At 42.3% G+C, this 22,942-nt stretch overlaps 1 protein-coding gene across 1 annotated transcript in view; it reads right to left on the bottom strand.

The window, feature by feature from the left end:
• The window catches only part of MCF2 (MCF.2 cell line derived transforming sequence), a 59,238-nt gene that overhangs the window by 3,829 nt on the left and 32,467 nt on the right, over positions 1-22,942 (bottom strand). The window contains exons 16-29 of the mRNA XM_070759963.1: positions 22,386-22,452; positions 20,652-20,767; positions 20,466-20,535; positions 19,424-19,516; positions 17,697-17,789; positions 16,893-17,018; positions 14,872-15,093; positions 11,719-11,811; positions 9,166-9,244; positions 8,794-8,857; positions 5,529-5,635; positions 4,858-4,970; positions 3,389-3,501; positions 3,133-3,236 (exon numbers count right to left, since the gene is read on the bottom strand). Coding sequence (XP_070616064.1) covers positions 3,133-3,236; positions 3,389-3,501; positions 4,858-4,970; positions 5,529-5,635; positions 8,794-8,857; positions 9,166-9,244; positions 11,719-11,811; positions 14,872-15,093; positions 16,893-17,018; positions 17,697-17,789; positions 19,424-19,516; positions 20,466-20,535; positions 20,652-20,767; positions 22,386-22,452 — 1,460 coding nt within the window. The remainder of the gene's footprint in view (positions 1-3,132; positions 3,237-3,388; positions 3,502-4,857; positions 4,971-5,528; positions 5,636-8,793; positions 8,858-9,165; positions 9,245-11,718; positions 11,812-14,871; positions 15,094-16,892; positions 17,019-17,696; positions 17,790-19,423; positions 19,517-20,465; positions 20,536-20,651; positions 20,768-22,385; positions 22,453-22,942) is intronic.

The following is a 22,942-nucleotide window of genomic DNA, read 5'->3' as shown; positions in this document are numbered from 1 at the left end:
ATAAGGTTCAATGGAAATTTAGGTTGAGGTCAATCAGAAGAGAATTGGATATCTAGATGACAAAATTGGAGGTCAAGGTTGGTGGGTTTGATGAATACCAGAAGTAATTACTTGGGAACTAATAATCTTTTTTAGGGGGACAATTATAATTGGCTTACTTAACTGGATACTGTTTTTATTGTATTATGAAAGTATTTTTGAAAGGTATTGAAAAAGTTTATATGGAGAAAAGTTAAAAAAAAATACCCCCCAAAAAACAACAAAACCCCCCAGAAAGTCCAGTTGAAAAAACACCTTTTGAAGACCTCTGATGGGTTCTTCATCCAGGTGGATTGGTAATTGGTTCCCACATGGAGATGTTTCAAAGTAGCTAATATTTGATTGGCAGTCTTTGGATGATGCCAGAGAGGTTATCAGGAGAAGAAGTTAGACCATGGCCTATTAACCTTACCCTGAAACCCTGATTCAAAAAAGTCACGCCGTAAACCCATTCTATGAGGAAGTCTTCTCCCCCTGGAGTGATGCTTCCTTCAATGGCTTCCAACTGAGGTGCTCCATACCAAGAATGGACAGTGTGGAACCCCAAGCCTTGCGCAATCTACTTCCCCAGTAGTTTTAATAAAACATTTTCAGTAGGAAAACAGAAGATGGTTTGGCAAGACCAGGTGCTTTTTAGGACAGTGTTTTCTCAACCCTGGTTACATTAAGATGTGTGGACATCAAGAATCCCCCAGTTAGGAGAATTATAAAGAGATTGGTGAGATTTGTTGTTTGAATGCTATTTTCCAGAAGCAAACGGGAAAAACCCTAAAAAAAACAGGTATATAAGAATCTTATAATAACAAACATGAAAGCAAATAAATGGTTATGTATACCATCAAAAGTTGTAAATGATAATGACATTGTGAAAAATTGATTATATGAAAGAAATGCTCTTAAAGCTATAGAAATTATTTAAAATATGTTGATCAATTCATGATGGATGTCACAGGATAGTCTCTTCCCATAACATCCAAGATTTGGTTCCTATATTAGCCATGGTTTTTATGATTAAATTATTTTTTCTCTGGTCAAACCTGATACTCACTTTAGGAGTATTTATGGCCATGAGATATTTGTACCCTATGAAAATCATTAAGTGTTGTACCTTATGACTCCTTATAAATGTATCTTTTCATTTATGCAAACTGAGAGCCTATGCACCAATGACAAATTCCTTGTGTGTCCAATCACACATGGTCAATAAAGAATTCTATTCTACTCTATTCTATGACAACAATGGAGATGATAAAATACAACCCCCCTCCTTTTAAAATAAATAAGAAAAGAAAAAAAATGCTTCTTGGCACAGAATCTTAGCAAACCATCTTCATTCCCAGTCTGAACAAGCAAGCATGCTTCTAGTCCTCATAATTTACAGACCAAAACATAATCCATGCATCCAGATTTGGCAAAGGGAGCAATTCTCTTAGGCACATCAGCTATACCCAGTGGCAAGTCACAGATATGACTTGCTTAGGCTGGACGTTAGGTCCTCTCATTCAAGTAGGTTTCTTTTTCAAGTCTTGATCAGTTCGGTTGCCATCCTCCAAATAAAATCATAAGAGGAGGAGGAGGAAGAAAGGAGAGGGGAGAGTACATTAGAAAGGAGGAGTGCTTCATACTATTGCTAAGTGCTAATTGCTTGGAGGAGGAGGAGACTGGAAGGGAGTTGAGAAGGAGAAGCATTGAAGGGTGACAAGAAGTAGGATGGAAGGGAGATGAGAAGAACGGAAGGAGGATGAGAAGGAAAACAGTTGAAGGGAGACAAGGACAAGAAGGAAAAGGATGGAAGGGAGACAAGAAGGAGAAGGATGGAAAGAAGATTAGAAGGGAGACAAGAAGGAGAAGGATGGAAGGCAGACACGAAGGAGAAGAAGTAGGATGGAAGGGAGATGAGAAGGATGGAAAGAGGATGAGAAGGAAAACAGTTGAAGGGAGACAAGGACAAGAAGGAAAAGGATGGAAGGGAGACAAGAAGGAGAAGGATGGAAAGAAGATGAGAAGGGAGACAAGAAGGAGAAGGATGGAAGGCAGACACGAAGGAGAAGAAGTAGGATGGAAGGGAGATGAGAAGGATGGAAAGAGGATGAGAAGGAAAAGAATTGAAGGGAGACAAGGACAAGAAGGAAAAGGATGGAAGGGAGACAAGAAGGAGAAGGATGGAAAGAGGGTGAGAAGGAGAAGAATTGGACAAGAAGGTGAAGAATGGAAGGAGACAAGAAGGAGAAGAAGAAGGGTGGAAAGGGGATGAGAAGGAGAAGAACTGGAAAAGAAGTCGAAGAATGGAAGGAGACAAGAAGAAGAAGAAGAAGGATGGAAAGAAGATGAGAAGGAGAAGAACTGGACAAGAAGGTGAAGAATGGAAGGAGACAAGAAGGAGAAGAAGAAGGATGGAAAGGGGGTGAGAAGGAGAAGAATTGGAGAAGAAGGTGAAGAATGGAAGGAGACAAGAAGGAGAAGAAGAAGGATGGAAAGGGGATGAGAAGGAGAAGAATTGGAGAAGAAGGCGAAGAATAGAAAGAGACAAGAAGGAGAAGAACTGAAGGGTGACAAGAAGTAGGTTGGAAGGGAAATGAGAAGGATGGAAGGGAGAAGGAAAAGAATTGAAGGGGGGGGGAAAGGAGAAGGAAAAGGATGGAAGGGAGACAAAGAGGAGAAGGATGGAAAGGAGATGAGAAGGAGACGGAGAAGGATGGAAGGGAGATGAGAAAGAGAAGAACTGGAGACAAAAGGAGAAGGATGGAAGGGAGAGAAGAAGAAGTAGGATGGAAGGGAGATAAGGAGAAAGAGAAGGGTGAAAGGGAGATAAGGAAAAGAACTAAAGACAAGAAGGATGGAAGGGAGAGAGAGAGGAGGAGAAAGAGAAGAGCAAAGAGGAGCAAAGAGAAGAAAGAGTGTCCAATACTATTGCTAAATACTTGCTGGGACATACTAGATTATTGATCTCTCTCCATCCTCTGCTATATTTTTGGCAAAAAGTCAGGTTTCTTCTAAGCAAGCAAGCAAAGCAGTGTCCAGGCCTCCAACCTCCTGCGCATGCCAAGGCCAAAACAGTTCAGGTGAGCAAATCACTAGTCCTCACAGGAATACCTGTGACTCCTCCCACGCTCCGAAACCTACAGTCCCCGAGGATTATCTGTAAGCTGTTGGTGGGCAACCAGCCTTCTTTACTTCGGTTGAGATTCCTGACCAACCTTTCAGATAAAGGGAGGAAGGAAGGAAGGAGATGGTGAAGATGAAACAAGCCAGGAAAAGAAAAAAGCTCTTTGTAAAGCTGTAGAACACTCTCGCGCTTCTTCTTGCTATTTTTTGGGTCGACCAGAAATTGGATCTCGGGCGCACCTACCACTGACCCTCTCCATCCTCGTGCATGAGCTGAATGACATCCCCGTTCTTCACCAGAAGTTCATTGGAGTCTTTCTTCTTGCAATCTGCTAAGGCTTTATATTTTCCTGGAGACTAAAGGACGAACAAGAAATACGTGATTTGCGCCAGAAATACAACCCTCCGCCTTAAAACGTACCGTTCTAACTTCAAAATCGGCTCTTCGGAATGATCCAAAACCAGTCCAACCGTGGATGGATGCAGGGGTGGGTTCCACTTACCTTTCCCTACTAGTGTGCATCACAACATTTTGCATGTGTGCCTGTGCTTCTCACATGCGTGCATTCCCGCCGCACAATTCTGCGCATGAGAAGGACATTTCAAGCCAAAACACAGCTGAGAAGCCATCCAAACTGTTGTGGTTGGCTCTGGGCCAGCTCCTGCAGCTGGGGATTTTGATGTAGATTTATGGGAATCCTCGGTTTATCGGAGACCTGTTTGGTTGCCAGCTGAATCGGACATTGAGGCTGGCTCACAAGCAGATGCAGACAGTGGGGGAGAGGAGACAGACAGAGGGATGGGTGCAGCCAGCTCACCAGTCAGTTTTACAGTTAGGGGGTCATCAGATTCTGAAGGGGATGCTATTTTGGAGGACCCAATTTTGGATCCCTGTGTGCGCAGGATTATGGCTCGTAGGGATCAGTTGCGCAGGCATCAAAGGAGGTAAGAGCAGACAGCTGTTCAAGGGGTAATTAAGCTAATGAGTTCATTATAAATAAAGGAGGTTGGGACTTTTGGGGCGTGGGCGCTTATCCATTTGGAAGAAGATTGAAGCAGCGTAAGGTGTTTCCTGTTGTTCAAGGACTTTGGGGACTTTGCATATTTCAGTGTCAAAGAGCTTTGAGGATTTTGGCATGTGTGCAGTGTGGATTTATATGTGCACCATTTACTCCTTTGTTTTGGCATGCTCCAGCATCAAAAGACTTGAGAGTAATTTGGCTCCTCTTGGGGATTGTTTTTGAAGACTGTCTATAAACTTGATTTATTTCTACTGGTTGTGTGTTTGAAACTTATTCTGAACTCACTGGGGGCTAATTGCCAATAGCCCGGCATAACACAAACCAGGGGAAAAAAGCCCAGGTTCTACTTCCATGCATGTGCAGTAGGACATTTCAAGCCAAAACACTACCACAAAAAGAGAGATGGCAGCATGCATGGGAAAGATGTCACCAGAGCCGTCACACCTAAATTACGCAATCGGCAGGCCACTACTGGAGCAGCGGACCGGATTGCACTGATCAGAACCCACCCCTGGATGGAAGAGAATGCCCATCCTCACCGTGACCCTCAGAACACTTTTCCAAGTTGGATCACTCCATGCTAGACTGTTTTGCCTAGTTCTGGTTTAGGACAACCTTCCTCAACCTGTTGCTTTGAAGTTGCGTTAGCCTACAATTCCCAAGGTGTATTCCACCCAATCTGCCCACTAACCAGTTGGGTGCCATCTTCTTCTTCCGTGTCAGAGCAGGTTGAGAAGTAATGGTAGCTGGACCACTCTTCAAGACCTTCGCAGATTTCTAAGGAATGGGACATCCCTGCCCAAGCTGCATGAGAAGAGAAGAAATAATCCCTATTTTAAGACGTCAAGATACTGAAAGGATCACATATCATTCCATGACTTTGCTCCTAGGATGAACTTTAGCATCACCAATTTAGATACTACACTGGAGAACAGCAATTTCATTGTCTTAAATATGTGACTTGTTTTCAACATGACTGTCTGAGGAATTCTGGGAAGTTGGAAGTCCACAAGTATTAAAGTTGCCATGTTTGAAGTCTCCTGCCCTAGAGCAGTGTTTCCCAACCTTGGCAACTTGAAGATATTTGGACTTCAACTCCCAGAATTCCCCAGCCAGCTGGCTGGGGAATTCTGGGAGTTGAAGTCCAGATATCTTCAAGTTGCCAAGGTTGGGAAACACTGCCCTACAGGAGAGGTTCCATTTCTCCTTGAGCTTCACAAGCCCTCCGAAAAATGCTAACCCCCCCCCCCCCAAATTTGCATTGTGCCTCCTGTTGTTGACATCCTCCCCAAACCATTCCCCAAGATAATCAGTCGCAACAAAAAGAGAAAGAAAAAAAGAAGATTGTAAAAGGATACGTACTTTTGCTAGGTTTGCTCTGAGAAGAGGAAGGTAGGTTCTCCACAGTTACAGGGCTGGTACGTTCCGAATCGTTCTCCTCTGAGCTTACAGAAGCTCTGGGCTTTTTCCTAGGAAGCACACACAAAGTCCATTCAGGAGTGGTTCGCCTCACATTCAGGAGGCTGTGAGTTTGATCCTAAGTAGAGGCTGATATTTCTCTCTCTGGGCACAATGAGAATAGATTCCGACAACCTTACTCTGTTTTTTAAACTCAATTAAACAATGATTCTCACTCCAATTTTACAATTTAATCATTAATTTATCTCAGACTAATTAAGCTATACCTCTCTTTTTTCTCAACACTTACTACATAGATATAAGTATATCTTATCTTTTTTACTCACTTTCTTTTTTTTTCTTTTTTTTCTTTCTACCAAAATATTACTGATACACCCAACAATACATCAATATACCCCCTTCATTCTCCCTCTTCCCCTCTTTTTTTTATATACTTTCCCTTTGCACAACATTTCATATAAATCTAATAATATTTTTCTACTTACCTTTCTACAAATAACTCTTTTACTACTCTTACTAATACCTATGATCTTCATAAGCTTTAATTAATACAATAAGATAGATAAGTGAATTATTTATAGTAATAAGATACAAATGTGATTATTGAAATTTTGTTCCATCCTGTTACATATATTATGAAATATAATGCCATGTGATCATTACCCTTGCCCATTTTGAATTTATGTACCCCCCCTTTCCTTCCCCCCATTTATCCCTTGCTAATTAATAAATTTTATTTTTTTAAAAAAAGAGAATAGATCTGCTGAGCAAAACTCCTCATTGGCGATAGGTAAGGCAACGGGCCAGCAAACACAAACATTCGGTTGCCCTGACTCCACCCCATGAGGGATTACGGGCAGGCAGGGCTTGTTGCTCCCGCCTCTCCCAGTGCGCTTCTCATACAGCCCTGTGTCTCTGGTGTATGTGTGTCAGCATCCGAGCGAGATTTTGCTTCTGTGCATGCACAGAAAACCAAACCTCATGAGGTGACATGTGCACAAGAGAGATTTCAGTGATTTTTTTAGCTTCCGCACATGTGCAGAAGCAAAAAATTACTGAAATCTCTCTTGTACCTGCAGTAATGGGCAGCCAACATTTTTACTGCCACACTGTGGGCGTGGCTTATTTTGTGGGTGTGGCTTAATGGCCATGTGACTGGCTAGGAGTGGCTTGCCGGCCATGTGACCAGGTGGGAGTGGCTTGAATGAGCAACATCGTTCAAGTGAACTGTTAAGTCCTCGACTTACAACTTTACCAGTGTCGCTCACTGGGGTGACAATTTGCTTCGCGTTTCCCGCACTCTCCTTCCTGGGTTGCCCCTCCCGGCTCAGACTGGGTAGCTAGGTGGATGGGTGCTGTCAGTAGCATAAATGCTGCCAGCGCCGCTTCCACTCACGCCTCCTGCTTGCACCCCAGGCGGGAGGTGGCCGCGTGAGGCTGGAGGGGAGCCGGGCAGGAGAGAGGGAAGCTCGTCCGAGGCCAGGAAGGAGGAAAGAGGAAAAAAGCAAGGAGCACAGACGCAGCAGCAGCAGCAGGGAAAAAAGGAGAGCTGAACCGAGACCGCTAATCCAGAAACTGACAGCCGCCAATCAGCTGGAGCTGCACATGCATCTTCATTTCCACTGGTGGAACTGTTTTCCACCCCTGCTCGTGTGTCTCCTCACAAGAATTTGCTTCTACGCATGCTCCGAAGCAAAATCTTGCTCGGCGCACCTATGTGCATGTTGGAGATTCAGAGATGTGCATGCAGCTTGATTTTCACTATCGGTACAATGACATTGACCGTACCGGTAAGAGCCCACTACTGATTACGAGGTCATTAAACAACGAACAACAACACATTCAGGAGTTGAGAAGGAACGAGGCCCAGGTTCAAACCTTGGCTTGGCGCCTTTTAGAGAGCAGACTTAATTCATGTTCCCTGGATCAAAATGGACCAGAACACAATTAGTTTAGAGTTTTTTATCCCCCCAGTGTTTGAGATCCAGGATTCCGTTGGAACAATTTAAAAAAAGCAATTGAGAGGCAAAATATGCATACGTATGGAAATCTCTTTTTTTGATGGGCAGGGAGGGGGCAGGGGGAAGCATCTCTTAATCCCAAATGAGTGCATTTCATTCTGAGTAATTTGGGACATTTGCATAAGGACTTCATTATGCAAATGGCACAAACGATGCCATTTGCATCCTTTATGGAAGGAAGTCACTTAGATAATCGCGTCCTTAGGCAAATAATAGTAATTAGCATGGAATATTGGTTTGTTCCACGCTGCGTCTATTAAACGGACGCCTGATAAAAGTTTCTTTGCACTGGAATTGATGGCATGTGAAAATAGTAACTTTACAGGTTGGGAGTTTTTTTTTTTAAATGTCAGAATGATATGAAAATTCAATGAGAGTGATTTATGAAAAAAACCAAACCACATAAATTACCCAAAGATTCGACATTATGTAAAAAAAAAAAAAGGGGGTATATATGTATAGTATAATAAATGTATTATTGTGTATATATATATATTAAAAAAAGAATGTAAGAGTTGATATAAAAATTAGTAACTATTTGTATTAATATGTTATATGGTGTATAGTCTATTGATTTAAAGACAAATAAAGAGAGATATGATATACAATCTTTTTCGAATTGAATTTCAATTTAGTTGGTCTTGGAATTATTTCATAGATTAATTTTGTTTCAATTTTGAACGTTCAAAGATGAGATAGCCTTATTACTTTCATGATATAAATATAAACGCAGATCCCCTCCCCTCAATATCTTCTAAATTCTAAACTTCCTTAATTATATCATTCATTTAAATAAACTACAAATCTTTTTAACTAATTTGTTCTTACTTTCCTCTTTCATAAATTATCGTCTACTAACAATTATATATATACATGTATTAGAAATTGGAAATTAAATGTTTGGATTACAAATATAATACACAATATAAATGGTAACAATAAGGATGCTTTTTACTTACATACTTTGAGCAATATATTATTGATACAAATAATTTTTTGTATTTTATGTATTACTATGTACAGTACTATCATTTTCCCAAACCCCTAGATTTTGTATCCTTCCCCCCTACCTTTTTTCTCCTCCTGTTTATACTTCCCTCCCCTTTTTTTAACTAATAAATAAACTATATTAAAATAAAAAAAATTACCCAAAGATTATTTGGTGGCTCCCCCCCCCCTTGACTTACCCACAACTTAAGGGAGGAGAAAGTTGAATTGAATCAGTACACAAAGATGACCCTTGCTTCTCATCTGTGAATATGATACAACATTGTGTTAGTTCCATCTCTTTGGTTTTCCAAATATTCTCCAGGTTAGAAATGGGGGGATTTGTCAGTATCCAAGATCTGGGAAGACAATCCTGGATTAAATCTTTTGATTTGGTCCAGGAAGTCAAAGCACTTCACCAAAGGCCCCCAACTATTAAAGACATCCGCTTGTGGATTTAATTTTTAGTTTTCCAAAATCGGACAGAGACCTCTCAGTTTAGACGCTGGAGTCAAAAACCATCCAGTTTTTTGCAGACGTCTTGAAGGAGTTTCTAAAGCCGAATACTTTACCTTTCATGAGCTGTTGTTGCTTGAATAAAATCTTTCGGATTTCATTTAGCCAGGCCATTTTCAGGTCAAAGGTTTGTGCCTAAGAGAAGATGGTGAGATCTAAACTCAAAATTCAGAACCGCCTTCTACCGCACGAATCCCAGCGCCGATAAGGTCCCACAGAGTTGGCCTTCTCCGGGTCCCGTCGACCAAACAATGTCGTTTGGCGGGCCCCAGGGGAAGAGCCTTCTCTGTGGCGGCCCCGGCCCTCTGGAATCAACTCCCCCCAGAGATTAGAACTGCCACCACCCTCCTTGTCTTTCGCAAATTACTCAAGACCCATCTTTATCGCGAAGCATGGGGGAGTTAAGATATTCTTTCCCCCTAGGCCATTACAAGTTATGCATGGTATGTTTGTGTGTATGTTTGATTTTACTATAAGGGTTTTTAGTTGTTTTATTAATTGGATTGTTACATGCTGTTGTTTTTTTTATCATTGTTGTTAGCCGCCCCGAGTCTGCAGAGAGGGGCGGCATACAAATCCAATTAATAATAATAATAATAATAATAATAATAATAATAATAATAATAATACAGTGTTCCCTCGATTTTCACGGGGGATGCGTTCTGAGACCGCCCGCGAAAGTCGAATTTCCGCGAAGTAGAGATGCGGAAGTAAATACACTATTTTTGGCTATGGACAGTATCACAAGCCATCCCTTAACACTTTAAACCCCTAAAGTGCAATTTCCCATTCCCTTAGCAACCATTTGGATCATTATTCACCATGTTTATTTATTAAAGTTTATTAAAAAATATTTATTAAAGGCAGATGAAAGTTTGCCGATGACATATGATGTCATCGGGCAGGAAAAACCGTGGTATAGGGTAAAAACCCACGAAGTATTTTTCAATTAATATTTTTGAAAAACTGTGGTATAGACTTTTCGCGAAGTTCGAACCCGCGAAAATCGAGGGAACACTATAATAATAATAATAATAATAATAATAATAATAATAATAATAATAATAATAATAAAGTTCCTCTTTAGAAGGTGGCAGGAACATTCAAAAGAACCTGGATTTATTTTCCTTCTCAGGAGTGGCCTTCCCACCTAGAGAGGTGAGTATCAAGGGTGAAATTCTCCCAGTTCGCTCGTGCCTGTCGGTCGTTGTAGAGCCGATCGGTAACGGAGTGCGAGGCTCCGCCCAGACACTGCTATTTGGGTTCTTTTACCCTCTGCACATATGCAAAGCATTCTGTGCTAAGAGCCTCGGTGGAGCAGTGGTTAGATCACCAGCTGCCAGAGGTTTGGCAGATCGAATCTCAGTAGGCTCAAGGTTGACTCAGCCTTCCATCCTTCCACCATCTCTCGGCTGTGGCAAGGAGGGCGTTTGCCCAGGTTTGCCTGGTGCACCAGTTGCGGCCCTATTTGGACAGGGGGTCATTGCTCACAGTCGCTCATGCCCTCATCACCTCGAGGTTCGATTATTGCAACTCTCTCTACATGGGGCTACCTTTGAAAAGTGTTCGGAAACTTCAGATCATGCAGGATGCGTCCGCAAGAGCTATCGTGGGACTTCCTAGATTCGCCCACGTTTCTACAACACTCCGTGGCCTGCACTGGCTGCCGATCAGTTTCCGGTCACAATTAAAAGTGTTGGTAATGACCTTTAAAGCCCTACATGGCATTGGACCAGAATACCTCCGGAACAGCTTTCTACTGCACGAATCCCAGCGGCTGATAAGGTCCCACAGAGTTGGCCTTCTCCAGGTCCCGTCGACCAAACAATGTCATTTGGCGGGCCCCAGGGGAAGAGCCTTATCTGTGGCGGCCCCGGCCCTCTGGAATCAACTTCCCCCAGAGATTAGAATGGCCCCCACCCTCCTTGTCTTTCACAAGTTACTTAAGACCCACCTATATCGCCAGGCATGGGGGAACTAAGACATCTCCCCCAGGCTTATTATATTTCATGTTTGATGTCTATGTGCTGTATGGTTTTTAATTGTTGAGGTTTTATATACTTTATTATTAGATTTGTTCCATTGTTATACTGTTTTTATTACTGTTGTGAGCCGCCCCGAGTCTTCGGAGAGGGGCGGCTTACAAATCTAATAAATTGAATTGAATTGAATTCCAAGGTGGGTAAAATGAGGACTCGGTTTGTTGGGGGGCAATACCATGCATAAATTGTAAAGGCCTAGGGGGAAGGAATATCTCAGTTGAGGGGCAATAGGCTTACTCTCTGTAAACTGCTTAGAGAGGGCTGTAAAGGACTGTGAAGTGGTATACTGTATAAGTATAAATGTTATTCCCCAAACTAATATCATCAGTGTTGGATATATGCATCCCCCAGCAAGTCAAATCACGCCAAGGAAATGGATATGATTTTGCAAACTGTGATGAAAAGTCAGTCAACTTTACAGAACTTCATTAGCAAAGTTTCATCTCAGGCCAGCTTTATTTGAGGACTCTTCATCCTATGGAGGGCCAAGAATTTGCAGGGTTCTCCTCCAATAAGTGAAATTCGGGGTTCGGTTTCAGGAATTTCCAGAAATTCCAGGAAGACTACCTGCACAACGTAGACTTCTTCTCGGCCGCTGTACCAGATCTCAAATTTGCGAGGGTCTCCCTTCACGTTTTCTGTGATTCCAACAGCATTCATCTAAAAGAAGGAAGAAATTCACATGCAATCTTGAATGAACAGCTTTAACTGGTCCTCACCATCCTATGAGACTTTTCCATCAATCTAGCTTTTAATTTTATTTTTATTTGAAAAATGACTATTGACTCTCCCTTCTAAGTCTTCCTTACAATAACAACTTCCTCCTTCTCCTTCCCTTTCTTCTTCTTCTTCTTCTTCTTCTTCTTCTTCTTCTTCTTCTTCTTCTTCTTCTTCTTCTTCTTCTCCTCCTTCTCCTCCTTCTGCTCCTTCTCCTTCTTCTCCTCCTCCCCTTCTCCTTCTGCTTCTCCTCCTCCTTCTTCTTCTCCTTCTTCCTCCTCCTCCTCCTCCTTCTTCTCCTCCTCCTTCTTCCCCCCTTCCTCCTCCCCTTTCGCCTCCTCCTCCTTCTCCTCCTCCTCCTTCTCCCCCCCTCCTCCTCCCTTTTCTTCTTCTAAGCAAGGAAAAACAGGGAAAAATGAAAAGTTGGCTGAGTGGCCTTCTTATTCCAGATTGCAGGCTGCCCAAGCACCAGGCTGAGTCACTGGCCAGGGGCAGGAGAGGGTTGCGTGAGTCACGTCATGCAAAAATGACCCTCTGGCCTGTCTTTCCAAAGCTGCTTCATTGCATCCTGGCCCATGAATGTTGAGCCAGTTCAACGAGGCTCCCTGTCAATACGAACGAACGGCAACGTTTCAGAGCTTCTGTTGTGCTTGCAAATGACAACTTGTACCGCCCGTACACAGAAAACAACACGGGCAGGAGGAGGGAGGCATTAAACAAATGGTACCAGCTGGGAAGCCATCTGGTTCTTCCTTTCTCCTCTGCTTTGGACACTGCTTTCAGCTACAGTGATAGATGGTCTCGTCTCGGGACAGCCTGGGCCAATCGCAAGGTTGTCTCTGCAAATGAGCTTTCCGGGCACGGCTGGATAAACAAATCGGACCCCTCGGCTGGAGGCATCTGACGGAGCTACGGATGTGTCCAGATGCTGAGAACAGCCAGGCGGAAGACCTCCAATCCTTTTTCCTGTCTTCTTTCCAAGGAAGAACATTCGGGTTCCCGTTGACCGACCGAGCAGGAAAAACAAGGCATTTGAGAACAAAACCAGAGCAAAAGAGGGGAATGGAGAAGACAGGAGGAGGAAGTTGTGAGGGGAAGCAAAACAGGCCACAACTTTGCCTCCATAATAGGGCATTTTTTAAATACAGAAGATAAGCAGAACTGCAGAAAAACAATGACTACCAACCTGCCTTCCATTGAGGACCTGTGTACTGCATGAGCCAAAAAGGGAGCTGTGATAATATTGACTGACCCCTCGCATCCTGGGGATAAATTGTGTAAACTCCTACCCTCAAAATGACGCTATAGAGCACTGCACACCAGAACAACTAGACAACACAAGAACAGCTTTCTCCCCCGAATGCCATCACTCTGCTAAACAAGTAATTCCCTCAACACTGTCAAACTATTTACTAAGATTGCACCACTATTCTTCTTCTCATTGTTCCAATCACCTATTTCTTCCCACTAAGGACTGTAGGAGTGTAACTTTGTTGCTTGTATCCTTACGATTTATATTAATTGTTTCCTGATTGCTTATCTGTACACTATGACAATCATTAAGTGTGGTACCTCATGATTCTTGACAAATGTCTCTTTTTCTTTTATGTCCACTGAGACTTTATGCACCAAAGACAAATTCCTTGTGTGTCCAATCACACTTGGCCAATAAAGAATTCTATTCTATTCTATTCTATTCTATTCTATTCTATTCTATGACAATCATTAAGTGTTGTCATGATTTTTGCAAATGTATCTTTTATTTTATGTACACTGAGAGCATCTGCACCAAAGACACATTCCTTGTGTGTCCAATCACACTTGGTCAATAAAGAATTCTATTCTATTCTATTCTATTCTATTCTATCCCATCCCATCCAATTCCATTCTATCCCATTCTAATATGAACAAACCCCTTGGGATTTGATGTTTAACGCCTTATTTTACTTGCAACAGAGAGAGACGGAGATCAATATTTCTTTTTTTCTTATCCTCCCTCCCTTTTTAAATGTTTAAATGTCTTGTTTAAGCTGGAGTGGCACAGTGGTTAGAGTGCAGCACTGCAGGCTCCTTCAGCTAACTACTAGCTGTAGTTCATCAGTTCAAATCTCACCACCGGCTCAAGGTCGACTCAGTCTTTCGTCCTTCCGAGATGGGTCAAATGAGGACCCAAATTGTTGGGGGCAAACAGGCTGATTCTGTAAACCAGAGGGATGTACAAGCAGTATAAAGCGGTATATATGTCTAAACACTATTGCTAATGCTATTGTTAAAACCTAATATCTCCACCCTGGGAGTTGATGTTGCATGGCCTACCCCTGAAAATAGAACCAGGATGTCAGAAGCCGCTCGTATGTAAGTAATTTGGCTCAAACTTCAAAAGTGGATAAAAGAAATAATTAAGATTGAATTGGAAATGAAACCTGAAATATTTTTGCTTGGTATTATTGAAAATCAGATGAATAAGGAACATTACTACTTGATACAACATTTAATAACATCAACGAGAATAGCCATAGCACAATTTTGGAAAAATGAAAATATGCCAAACGAACGGAATTTAATTAAAAAAAATGTTAGATTGTGCTGAAGAAGATAAATTAACAATGGAACTAAAAGAAAAAGAAAAAATGAAATATGACCTAATATGGGAAGAATTTTACATCTGGTTAAATAAAAGAACATCTCTTTATAGTGCTGCGAGATAAAGAAATAACTTAAAGAACAATCTTTTTAAACAATCAATACAATTTTTGTTTTGTTTATTTGATAAAAAATCTATAACATAAGAACTGAACTATAACAATGTACAACTTAAAACACTGGTCTTAACACCGCCAAGAAATTTTTTTAAAAAAAGAGAGGATGCTGTCAACAGTCCCTACTACAGGAGGAGAGAAGAAACATATTGTATTGTTTGTCGTTATTTTCTCATTGTATATATGTAAATAAAAAAATATTTTAAAAAAGCCGCTCGTATGTCAGTGCTCGGCGTTTCCTTACTTTCAGGAAGTGCTTGAAGCTGTAGGACGACCTCTTCTCGTAGCTGTCGCACTGCTCCTCCCTTCTCTTGCAGAAGACCAGGGCTTTCTCGTAGAGGAAGAGATGCCTTTGCATGGGCTTGAAGCGAGCTAGGTCTTTCATCTTCGTCGGGCCTTTCCGGTGACCCACCCACACGCTGAAGGACCCCTGCATCAAGACTTTGCCCAGCTCAGCGAGGTCTCCCTGGAAGAAAGGACAATTAATAATTTATTGGATTTGTATACCACCCCTCTCCGCAGACTCGGGGCGGCTAACAACAATAATAAACACAACATGTACAATCCAATAATAAAAAACAACTCAAAACCCTTATAATAAAGCCAAACATACACACAAACATACCATGCATAACTTGTAATGGCCTAGGGGGAAGAGCTATCTCAACTCCCCCATGCCTGGTGGTATAAATGAGTCTTGAGTAGTTTATGAAAGACAGGGAGGGTGGGGGCAGTTCTAATCTCCGGGGGGAGTTGGTTCCAGAGGGCCAGGGCCGCCACAGAGAAGGCTCTTCCCCTGGGGCCCGCCAACCAACATTATTTAGTCGACGGGACCTGGAGAAGGCCAACTCTGTGGGACCTTATTGGTTGCTGGGATTCGTGCGGTAGCAGGCGGTTCCGGAGGTACTCCGGTCCATTGCCATGTAGGGCAATTACACACAGCCCTTGCTTTGCAAGGCTGGGCTTTCTTCTGAGACTTGTTGTTCGCAGAAAACAGACCCCTAGCACAAGGTATTCAGAAGAGAATGCATTCAGTTTCAGTCACCATGATGTAAAAAGGATGTGGAGACCATAGAAAAAGTGCAGAAAAGAGCAACAAAAATGATTGAGGGGCTGGAGGCTAAAACATATGAAGAATGGTTGCAGGAACTGGGCATGGCTAGTTTAATGAAAAGAAGGACCAGGGGAGACATGATAGCAGTGTTACAATATCTCAGGGGTTGCCACAAAGAAGAAGGAGTCAAGCTATTCTCCAAAGCACCTGAGGGTAGAACAAGAAGAAATGGGTGGAAACTAAACAAGGAGGGAAGCAACTTCTCTTTTCTCCCTTTGAGTCTTCGGAGAAGGGCGGCATACAAATCTAATAAATAATAATACTAAGGAGAAATTTCTTGACAGTAAGAATAATTCATCCATGGAAAACCTGCCTCCAGAAGTTGTGAATGCTTCAACATTGGAAGTTTTTAAGAAGATGTTGGATAACCATCTGTCTGAAGTGGTATTAGGTTTCCTGCCTAAGCAGGGGACTGGACTAGAAGACCTCCAAGGTCCCTTCCAGCTCCATGATGCTATGTTTTAGGTTCTGTGTTTTATATTCTTTCTCTCTCTCAGTACATGTGTATGCATGTATAGATAGACAGACAGATATAGGCAAACAGGCAGACAGACATACACTGACAGATATGGATGGATGGATGATTGATGAGAGAGAGAGAGAGAGAGAGAAACATAGAAGACTGACGGCAGAAAAAGACCTCCTGGTCCATCTAGTCTGCCCTTATACTATTTTCTGTGTTTTATCTTAGGATGGATATATGTTTATCCCTTGCATGTTTAAATCCGGTTACTGTGGATTTATCAACCATGTCTGCTGGAAGTTTGTTCCAAGAATCTACTACTCTTTCAGTAAAATAATATTTTCTCATGTTGCTTTTGTTCTTTCCCCCAACTAACTTCAGATTGTGTCCCCTTGTCCTTGTGTTCACTTTCCTATTAAAAACACTTCCCTCCTGAACCTTATTTAACCCTTTGACATATTTAAATGTTTCGATCATGTCCCCCATTTTCCTTCTGTCCTCCAGACTATACAGATTGAGTTCATGAAGTCTTTCCTGATACGTTTTATGCTTAAGACCTTCCACCATTCTTGTAACCCGTCTTTGGATGTGGATGGATGGATGATATTATAGATAGATGATAGATAGATTTATTGAGATAGAAGACTGGAAGTATCTGGAGAGCCCTCTCCTACTGAGAAAATCTTACTTCGTAGCCAGTGATTGAAATCTGATGCATTGAATCATTGACAGACTTGACCAAATCCAGCATAGCAACTAAAGCCTCTTGCAATTCCTGCACCCCTTCGCAGCTCGTGCTGTACTTCAGCAGCTCCTGCAAATTAAACAAAAACAGAGTTGGTTAATTCTTTTTCCTGAAGACATAATTCTGGAAAAAAAATTCCTCAAGGGACTTTCCAGTAGATTTCGGAATCCTCCAGAAGTACAATGTAGAGCCCCTTTTACAGATCTCAACATGATGTAAGTATTGCCCACAAGATCATATGCTGCAATGTCCTGCCTATCAACGACTACTTCAGCTTCGATCACAACACAAGAGCATTCAAACTTAATATTAACCGCTCCAAACTTGACTGTAAAAAATATGACTTTAGTAATCAAGTTGTCGAAGCGTGGAACTCATTACCGGACTCCGTAGTGTCATCCCATAACCCCCAACATTTTACCCTTAGACTGTCCATGGTTGACCTCTCCAGATTCCTAAGAGGTCAGTAAGGGGCGTGCATAAGTGCACTAGTGTGCCTTCCGTCCCCTGTCCTATTGTCTCTCCTATATCTCCTATATCTTTTCTTCTATTCCTATATCCTTTCTCTTTTCTTTCATTGATATATTTTATTCCTATATCTTATTCCTATATCCTATATCTTTATTCCTATATTTTATTCCTATATCTCTTCTGTTCTTTCTCTGATATATTTTACTGTGAGTATATCCTCTATAACCTTCATTGTGTATTGGACAAAATAAATGAATTAACCAAGCGTCTCCCTACCTTGAGAAGCAACTGGTACTTGGTTAACCTCTGCACCGGTTTGAGCAAGTACGAATCCAGGCTGAGTTTGTGTTCTAGCTTCTTCTGGCACTCCTACAGAAGAAACACAACTTATTTGCCATTGGGAACAATGACACCCATCTTGTTTACCCTGGATGTCCATCAAACAGGTGGAGAATAATCCCCAATTCCTTATTTAGTAGGGCTCCTGCTGACAATTCTGGAATTTAAAGTCCACCCATAGCCAGACCCGGCATCTGAAGTTTATAAAACTCTTAAGACAAAAACTTGAGGGGATGGGTCTATGGTCGAAACTCGGGATTAAATAAAAGTGGGTACCAAAGAAACATTAAGCATCTCCAAGGCTTTGCATTCCATGAGTCCGATTTTGAAATGCTTAGAAACGCCTCCATTTATTTATTTATTCAGTTGCTATGGTTGCCATTTTAAAGAAATGAACCAGGGTGGGTCATTTCTGGGTGGGATAAAAGCCTCGATCACCATCAATAAATCTGTCCCAATGTACCCATTTCGCAAGTTCCAAATGATGCTTTGATTCCCACATCCAGAAACAGGGTAGGAACAATATTTTTCCCCAAAATATATTTGAAGCATTCAACTTCTCAATCTGCAGGTCAGGGTTTTCTACTCCTCTCTCTCTCTCTCCCCTCTCTTTCTCTCTCTCTGTCTCTCTCTCTCCCCTCCTTCCCTCCCTGTCTCTCTCTTTCTTTCTCTCTCTCTTCCTTCCTCTCCTTTCTCTCTCTCTCTCTTCCTCCCTCCCTTTCTCTCTTTCTCTCTCCCCCCTCTCTGTCTCTCTCTCTGTCTCTCTCTCTCCCTCCTTCCCTCCCCCCTCTCTCTTTCTCTCTCTCTTCCTCCCTCCCTTTCTCTCTTTCTCTCTCTCTGTCTTTCTCTCTCCCTCCTTCCCTCCCTGTCTCTCTCTTTCTCTCTCTCTTCCTTCCTCTCCTTTCTCTCTCTCTCTCTCCCTCCCTCCCTTTCTCTCTTTCTCTCTCCCCCCTCTCTGTGTCTCAGTCTTTCTGTATTTTTGTCTCTGTCTCTTTCTCTCTGTCTCAGTCTATCCATTGCTCTGTCTCTCCATCTGGTTCTCTATCTCTTTTTCTCTTTCTTTCTCTCTCTCTTCTCTATCTCTGTGTGTCTTTCTCTCTGTATTTCTCAATCTTTCTCTCTGTGTCTCTGTCTCTCCCTGTTTCTTTCTGTCTCTTTCTCTTTCTCTGCAGGGGTGAAATCCAGCAGGTTCTGACAGCTTCTGGAGAACCGGTAGTGGAAATTTTGAGTAGATTGGATACCACCTCTGACTGGCCCAGAATAGGGAGGGAATGGAGATTTTGCAGTATCCTTCCCCTGCCATGCCCACCAAGCCACACCCACAGAACCAGTAGTTTAAAAAATGGATTTCACCATTGTCTTTCTGTCTCTACCTCTCTCTCTCTCTCTCTCTCTCACTCTCTCTCTGTCTGTGTGTGAGTTTCTCTCATATACAAACACAACAATGCCTTGCAAGTTAACGGTTGAGATATGCATGCAAACCTTTGAAGAATTTGCATGTCATTTTTCAGAATGTCTCAGGGGATCCCCTAAAATAAAAGCCACGCCTCTCAAAACTCGATTATAACTCCACCCCACATTCCCAGCAGATACGACCCTTGGAAATCATGGGCAGTCTACAAATGCATCCCATTGATGGCGCTTGTGGTAGAAAGACACAATACCTGGAAGAAGAGGCTCTCGGCGTGCTGCCGCCAGAGAGATTCCGACTGGGGTTTATTCTGACAGTACTTCTCATACATCTGAAAATCCTCCCGCTGTAGAAGGGAAGAAAAATACAAAGGCCAAAGTCAACATCTAGGGTCAAAGCCTGCAGGAGAGCTACTATTACTGCTAGTTTTTTCTCATCATTCCTATCACCCATCTCCTCCCACTTTTGGCTCTATGACTTGTTGCTTGTATCCTTAAGATTTTTATTAATATTGATTGTATCGTGATTGCTTATTTGACCCCTATTACCATCATTAAGTGTTGTACCTCATGATTCTTGACAAATGTCTCTTTTCTTTTATGTACACTGAGAGCATCTGCACCAAAGACAAATTCCTTGGGTGTCCAATCACCACTTGGCCAAGAAAGAATTCCACTACTAGAGTTAGGCAACTGCAGAAATGTCAGTGGCGTCCCTGGGCCCTTCTGGATCGCTCTACATGGGGCTGCCTTTGAAGAATGTTTGGAGACTTCAGCTAGTGAGAGCTGTCATGGGCTTACCTAGGTTTGCCCATGTATCCACATCACTCCATGAGCTGCATTGGCTGCCCATCAGTCTCCGAATGCAATTCAAAGTATTGGTTACTACCTATAAAGCCCTACATGGCTTAGGATCAAGTTACGTACAGGACCATCTCCAGCCTCATGTATCCCAGTGACCAGTTAGAACCCACAGAGTCAGCCTTCTTCAAATCCTATCAGCCAAGCAATACCTTCTCTGTGGTGGCTCTGACCCTCTGGAACCAGTTCCCTCTGGAGATTCCCACTGTCCCATCTCTCCTGGTGTCCATCTGTCCATCCATCCATCCATTTGTATTTGTATTTGTATTTGTATTTGTACAGTATTTGTATTTGTATTTATTTGTATTTGTATTTGTATTATTTGTATTTGTATTTATTAGATTTGTATGCCGCCCCTCTATCTATCTATCTGCCTGTTTGCCAGCCTTGGCATAAGGGGAACCCACAATCGGTTTGGAAAAGTTGCTTACAAACCCTTTCCAAGAAGCAGCACCCAACCCTCTCTGGAGCTTCAAGGCAACTTTCCAGATGATGGAGGAAGATACTGCACCAAAAAAAAAAAAAAAAAAAAAAGGGGAGAAAGAAGGATGGAGAAGAGATCAACTTCCTGAATCAACGGTGAAAGGGAAAGGGAAAATTTTGAAGAACGCGCCAACTTACTTGTTGTGGAAGTCGTAAATCTCGGGCATGTTTCCAAAGAGGACATCTCTGCAGCTTCTCAAGAGGGGCGGTAAGAGGAAAGCCATGGTGGGGTTGTCCATCTCAGCTCGGTACCCCTGCCAACAGCATCACCCAATTTAGCAGTAGGCAACCTTAGCATTGAGAACCCTGAGCCAAAAAGCAGCATTAGGCACGCAACATTCCTCAAAGGCTGGGATAGCTCGCTTCGTGGCTTTTTAACTTTTAAATTTTTTTAAAACGCAGAGGTACCTTCTTAAGAGCCCGTGAACCATTCCAAGAGATCTAATTTTCCTTGGCTGCATCAAACACACTAAGAGAAGTCCATCTTTGACCGCTGGCTGCCTCAGAAACTGGCACGTCATTTGGACTGTTACGCTCCCGTGGCAAATATTTGCACTGCCTCTCTTTTGATCGACAGCCAAGACTTAGCATCTCTCTAGAATTCCTGGGCTCTTGATTGATAAGTTTCCAGCGTTTGGCAATCAAAAATCATTTTGACTTTGGTCAAAGCATCTTTGGAAAAGTAGATTATTGTATTTTTTGGAGTATAAGACGCACATTCCCCTTGCCTAAAAGAGGGTGGAAATATAGGTGCGTCTTATACACCGAACGCAGCCAATTTTTTGCTGACCCAAATCCCCACATTTTTGGACAGCGGGTCTGGGAAGCTTGCAGAGGCCTCCTGGGTGCTGGGGGATGGCAAAAATGGCCCCGTTTTTATGGAAAATGGGCCGGTTTTGCCCATTTGTTCACAAAGATGTGCCATTTTTTGCAAAAAGAGAGCGAAAAACTGCCCATTTTTCACAAAACGGGGTGTTTTTGCCTTCTAATTACCCTATCTAGCATGATTGGAGGAGGAATTCTGGGAATTGGAGTCCACTAGTCCTAAAGCTGTCAAATTTGAAGAGCCCTGAGTTAAAGATTAGGGGCGCAAGGGTCTTCAAACTTGGCAAGTTTAAGCCTTGTGGGCTTCAACTCCCATTCCTGAGTTAGCACAACTGGAGGAGGAATTCTGGGAGTTGAAGTCCACAAGTCTTAAAGCTGTCGAGTTTGCAGCTGGTAAAAAGTGTACAGGGTTGTAAAAAGTATTCTGCTATACTGGTGTTTTATTAAATAATATATTACACCACCATTTGGCTCAGAATATTTTTTCCCCCTTGTTTTCCACCTCTAAAATCTAGGTGCGTCTTATACTCTGAAAAATACAAATAAAGATACAAACTTAAAGTAAACTGCTCTAAACTCGACTGCAGGAAATACAACTTTAGTAACTCAGTAGTTGATGCATGGAACTCACTACCAGACTCTGTAGTATCATCACCCAACCCCCCAAACTTTACCCTTAGACTCTAGGGAGATTTTCAGTCATCCAGGTTGTCCCAAAGGTGCTTTTTCAAAAGGCAACTGGACTTTGTTTTTCCTTGAAGAGGTTTCACTTCTCGTCCAAGAGGTTTCTTCAGTTGACGTTCTTCAAGTTCTTTAGTTCAGTTCTTCAACTGAAGAAGCTTCATGGATGAGAAGAGAAACATCTTCAAGGAAACATGAAGTCCAGTTGCCTTTTGAAAAAGCCAAAAGTCAAAATGATTTTTGGGAATATGGGAAAATCAATTGTGGATGGACACAGAAGTAGGACAGGAATATTAGATACAAGTGGCTCTAGAATTGGGACAAACTTGTGGGTGTAAACGAATAATCAAATAGATAAATACTCACCATCAAAACAGTGAAAAGTTCCTCCACATACACTCGTTCGGTTTGTATCAGTTCGTGTATGACATGGCTGGAATGAAACCAAACCAAGAAGCATCAAATGTAGATCATGGCTCTACAACTATTTCACAAAATCAACAACAAAACTAAAAGAGGGGTCCGTGGTGCGTTCTCAACTTGAATGTTTTCTTGCAGATGTTTCATGACCCAAACTAGATAACATCATCAGTGCTGGTCCTAATGACATGTGATCCCAGTGACTAGCACTGGTGATGTTACCGATGAATACCAAAGAAACAACTAAGGTCACAGTCGTCAGTCATTGTCTCTTCTTCTTCTTTCTTCCTCTTCCTCTTCCTCTCCTTCTCCATCTCCTTCTCCTTCTCCTTCTTCTCCAAGCTCACAGGTCCCCAAGGTCCCCATGGTCATCTCCGCTTCCTCCTCCTCCTCCTCCTCCTCCTCTCTCTTGTAGCACTGATGTTACCTACTTTGGGCAATGAAACATCTGCAGGAAAGCAACTAAACTCAGAGAGCACTAAGGACCCCATAGCTGTTGTCTC

This window comes from Erythrolamprus reginae, chromosome 8, assembly GCF_031021105.1.
Source record: "Erythrolamprus reginae isolate rEryReg1 chromosome 8, rEryReg1.hap1, whole genome shotgun sequence".
Classification (NCBI taxonomy): Eukaryota; Metazoa; Chordata; class Lepidosauria; order Squamata; family Dipsadidae; genus Erythrolamprus; species Erythrolamprus reginae.
The sequence above is the reverse complement of the archived record's forward strand: the minus strand, read 5'-3'. Positions and strand labels throughout refer to the sequence as shown.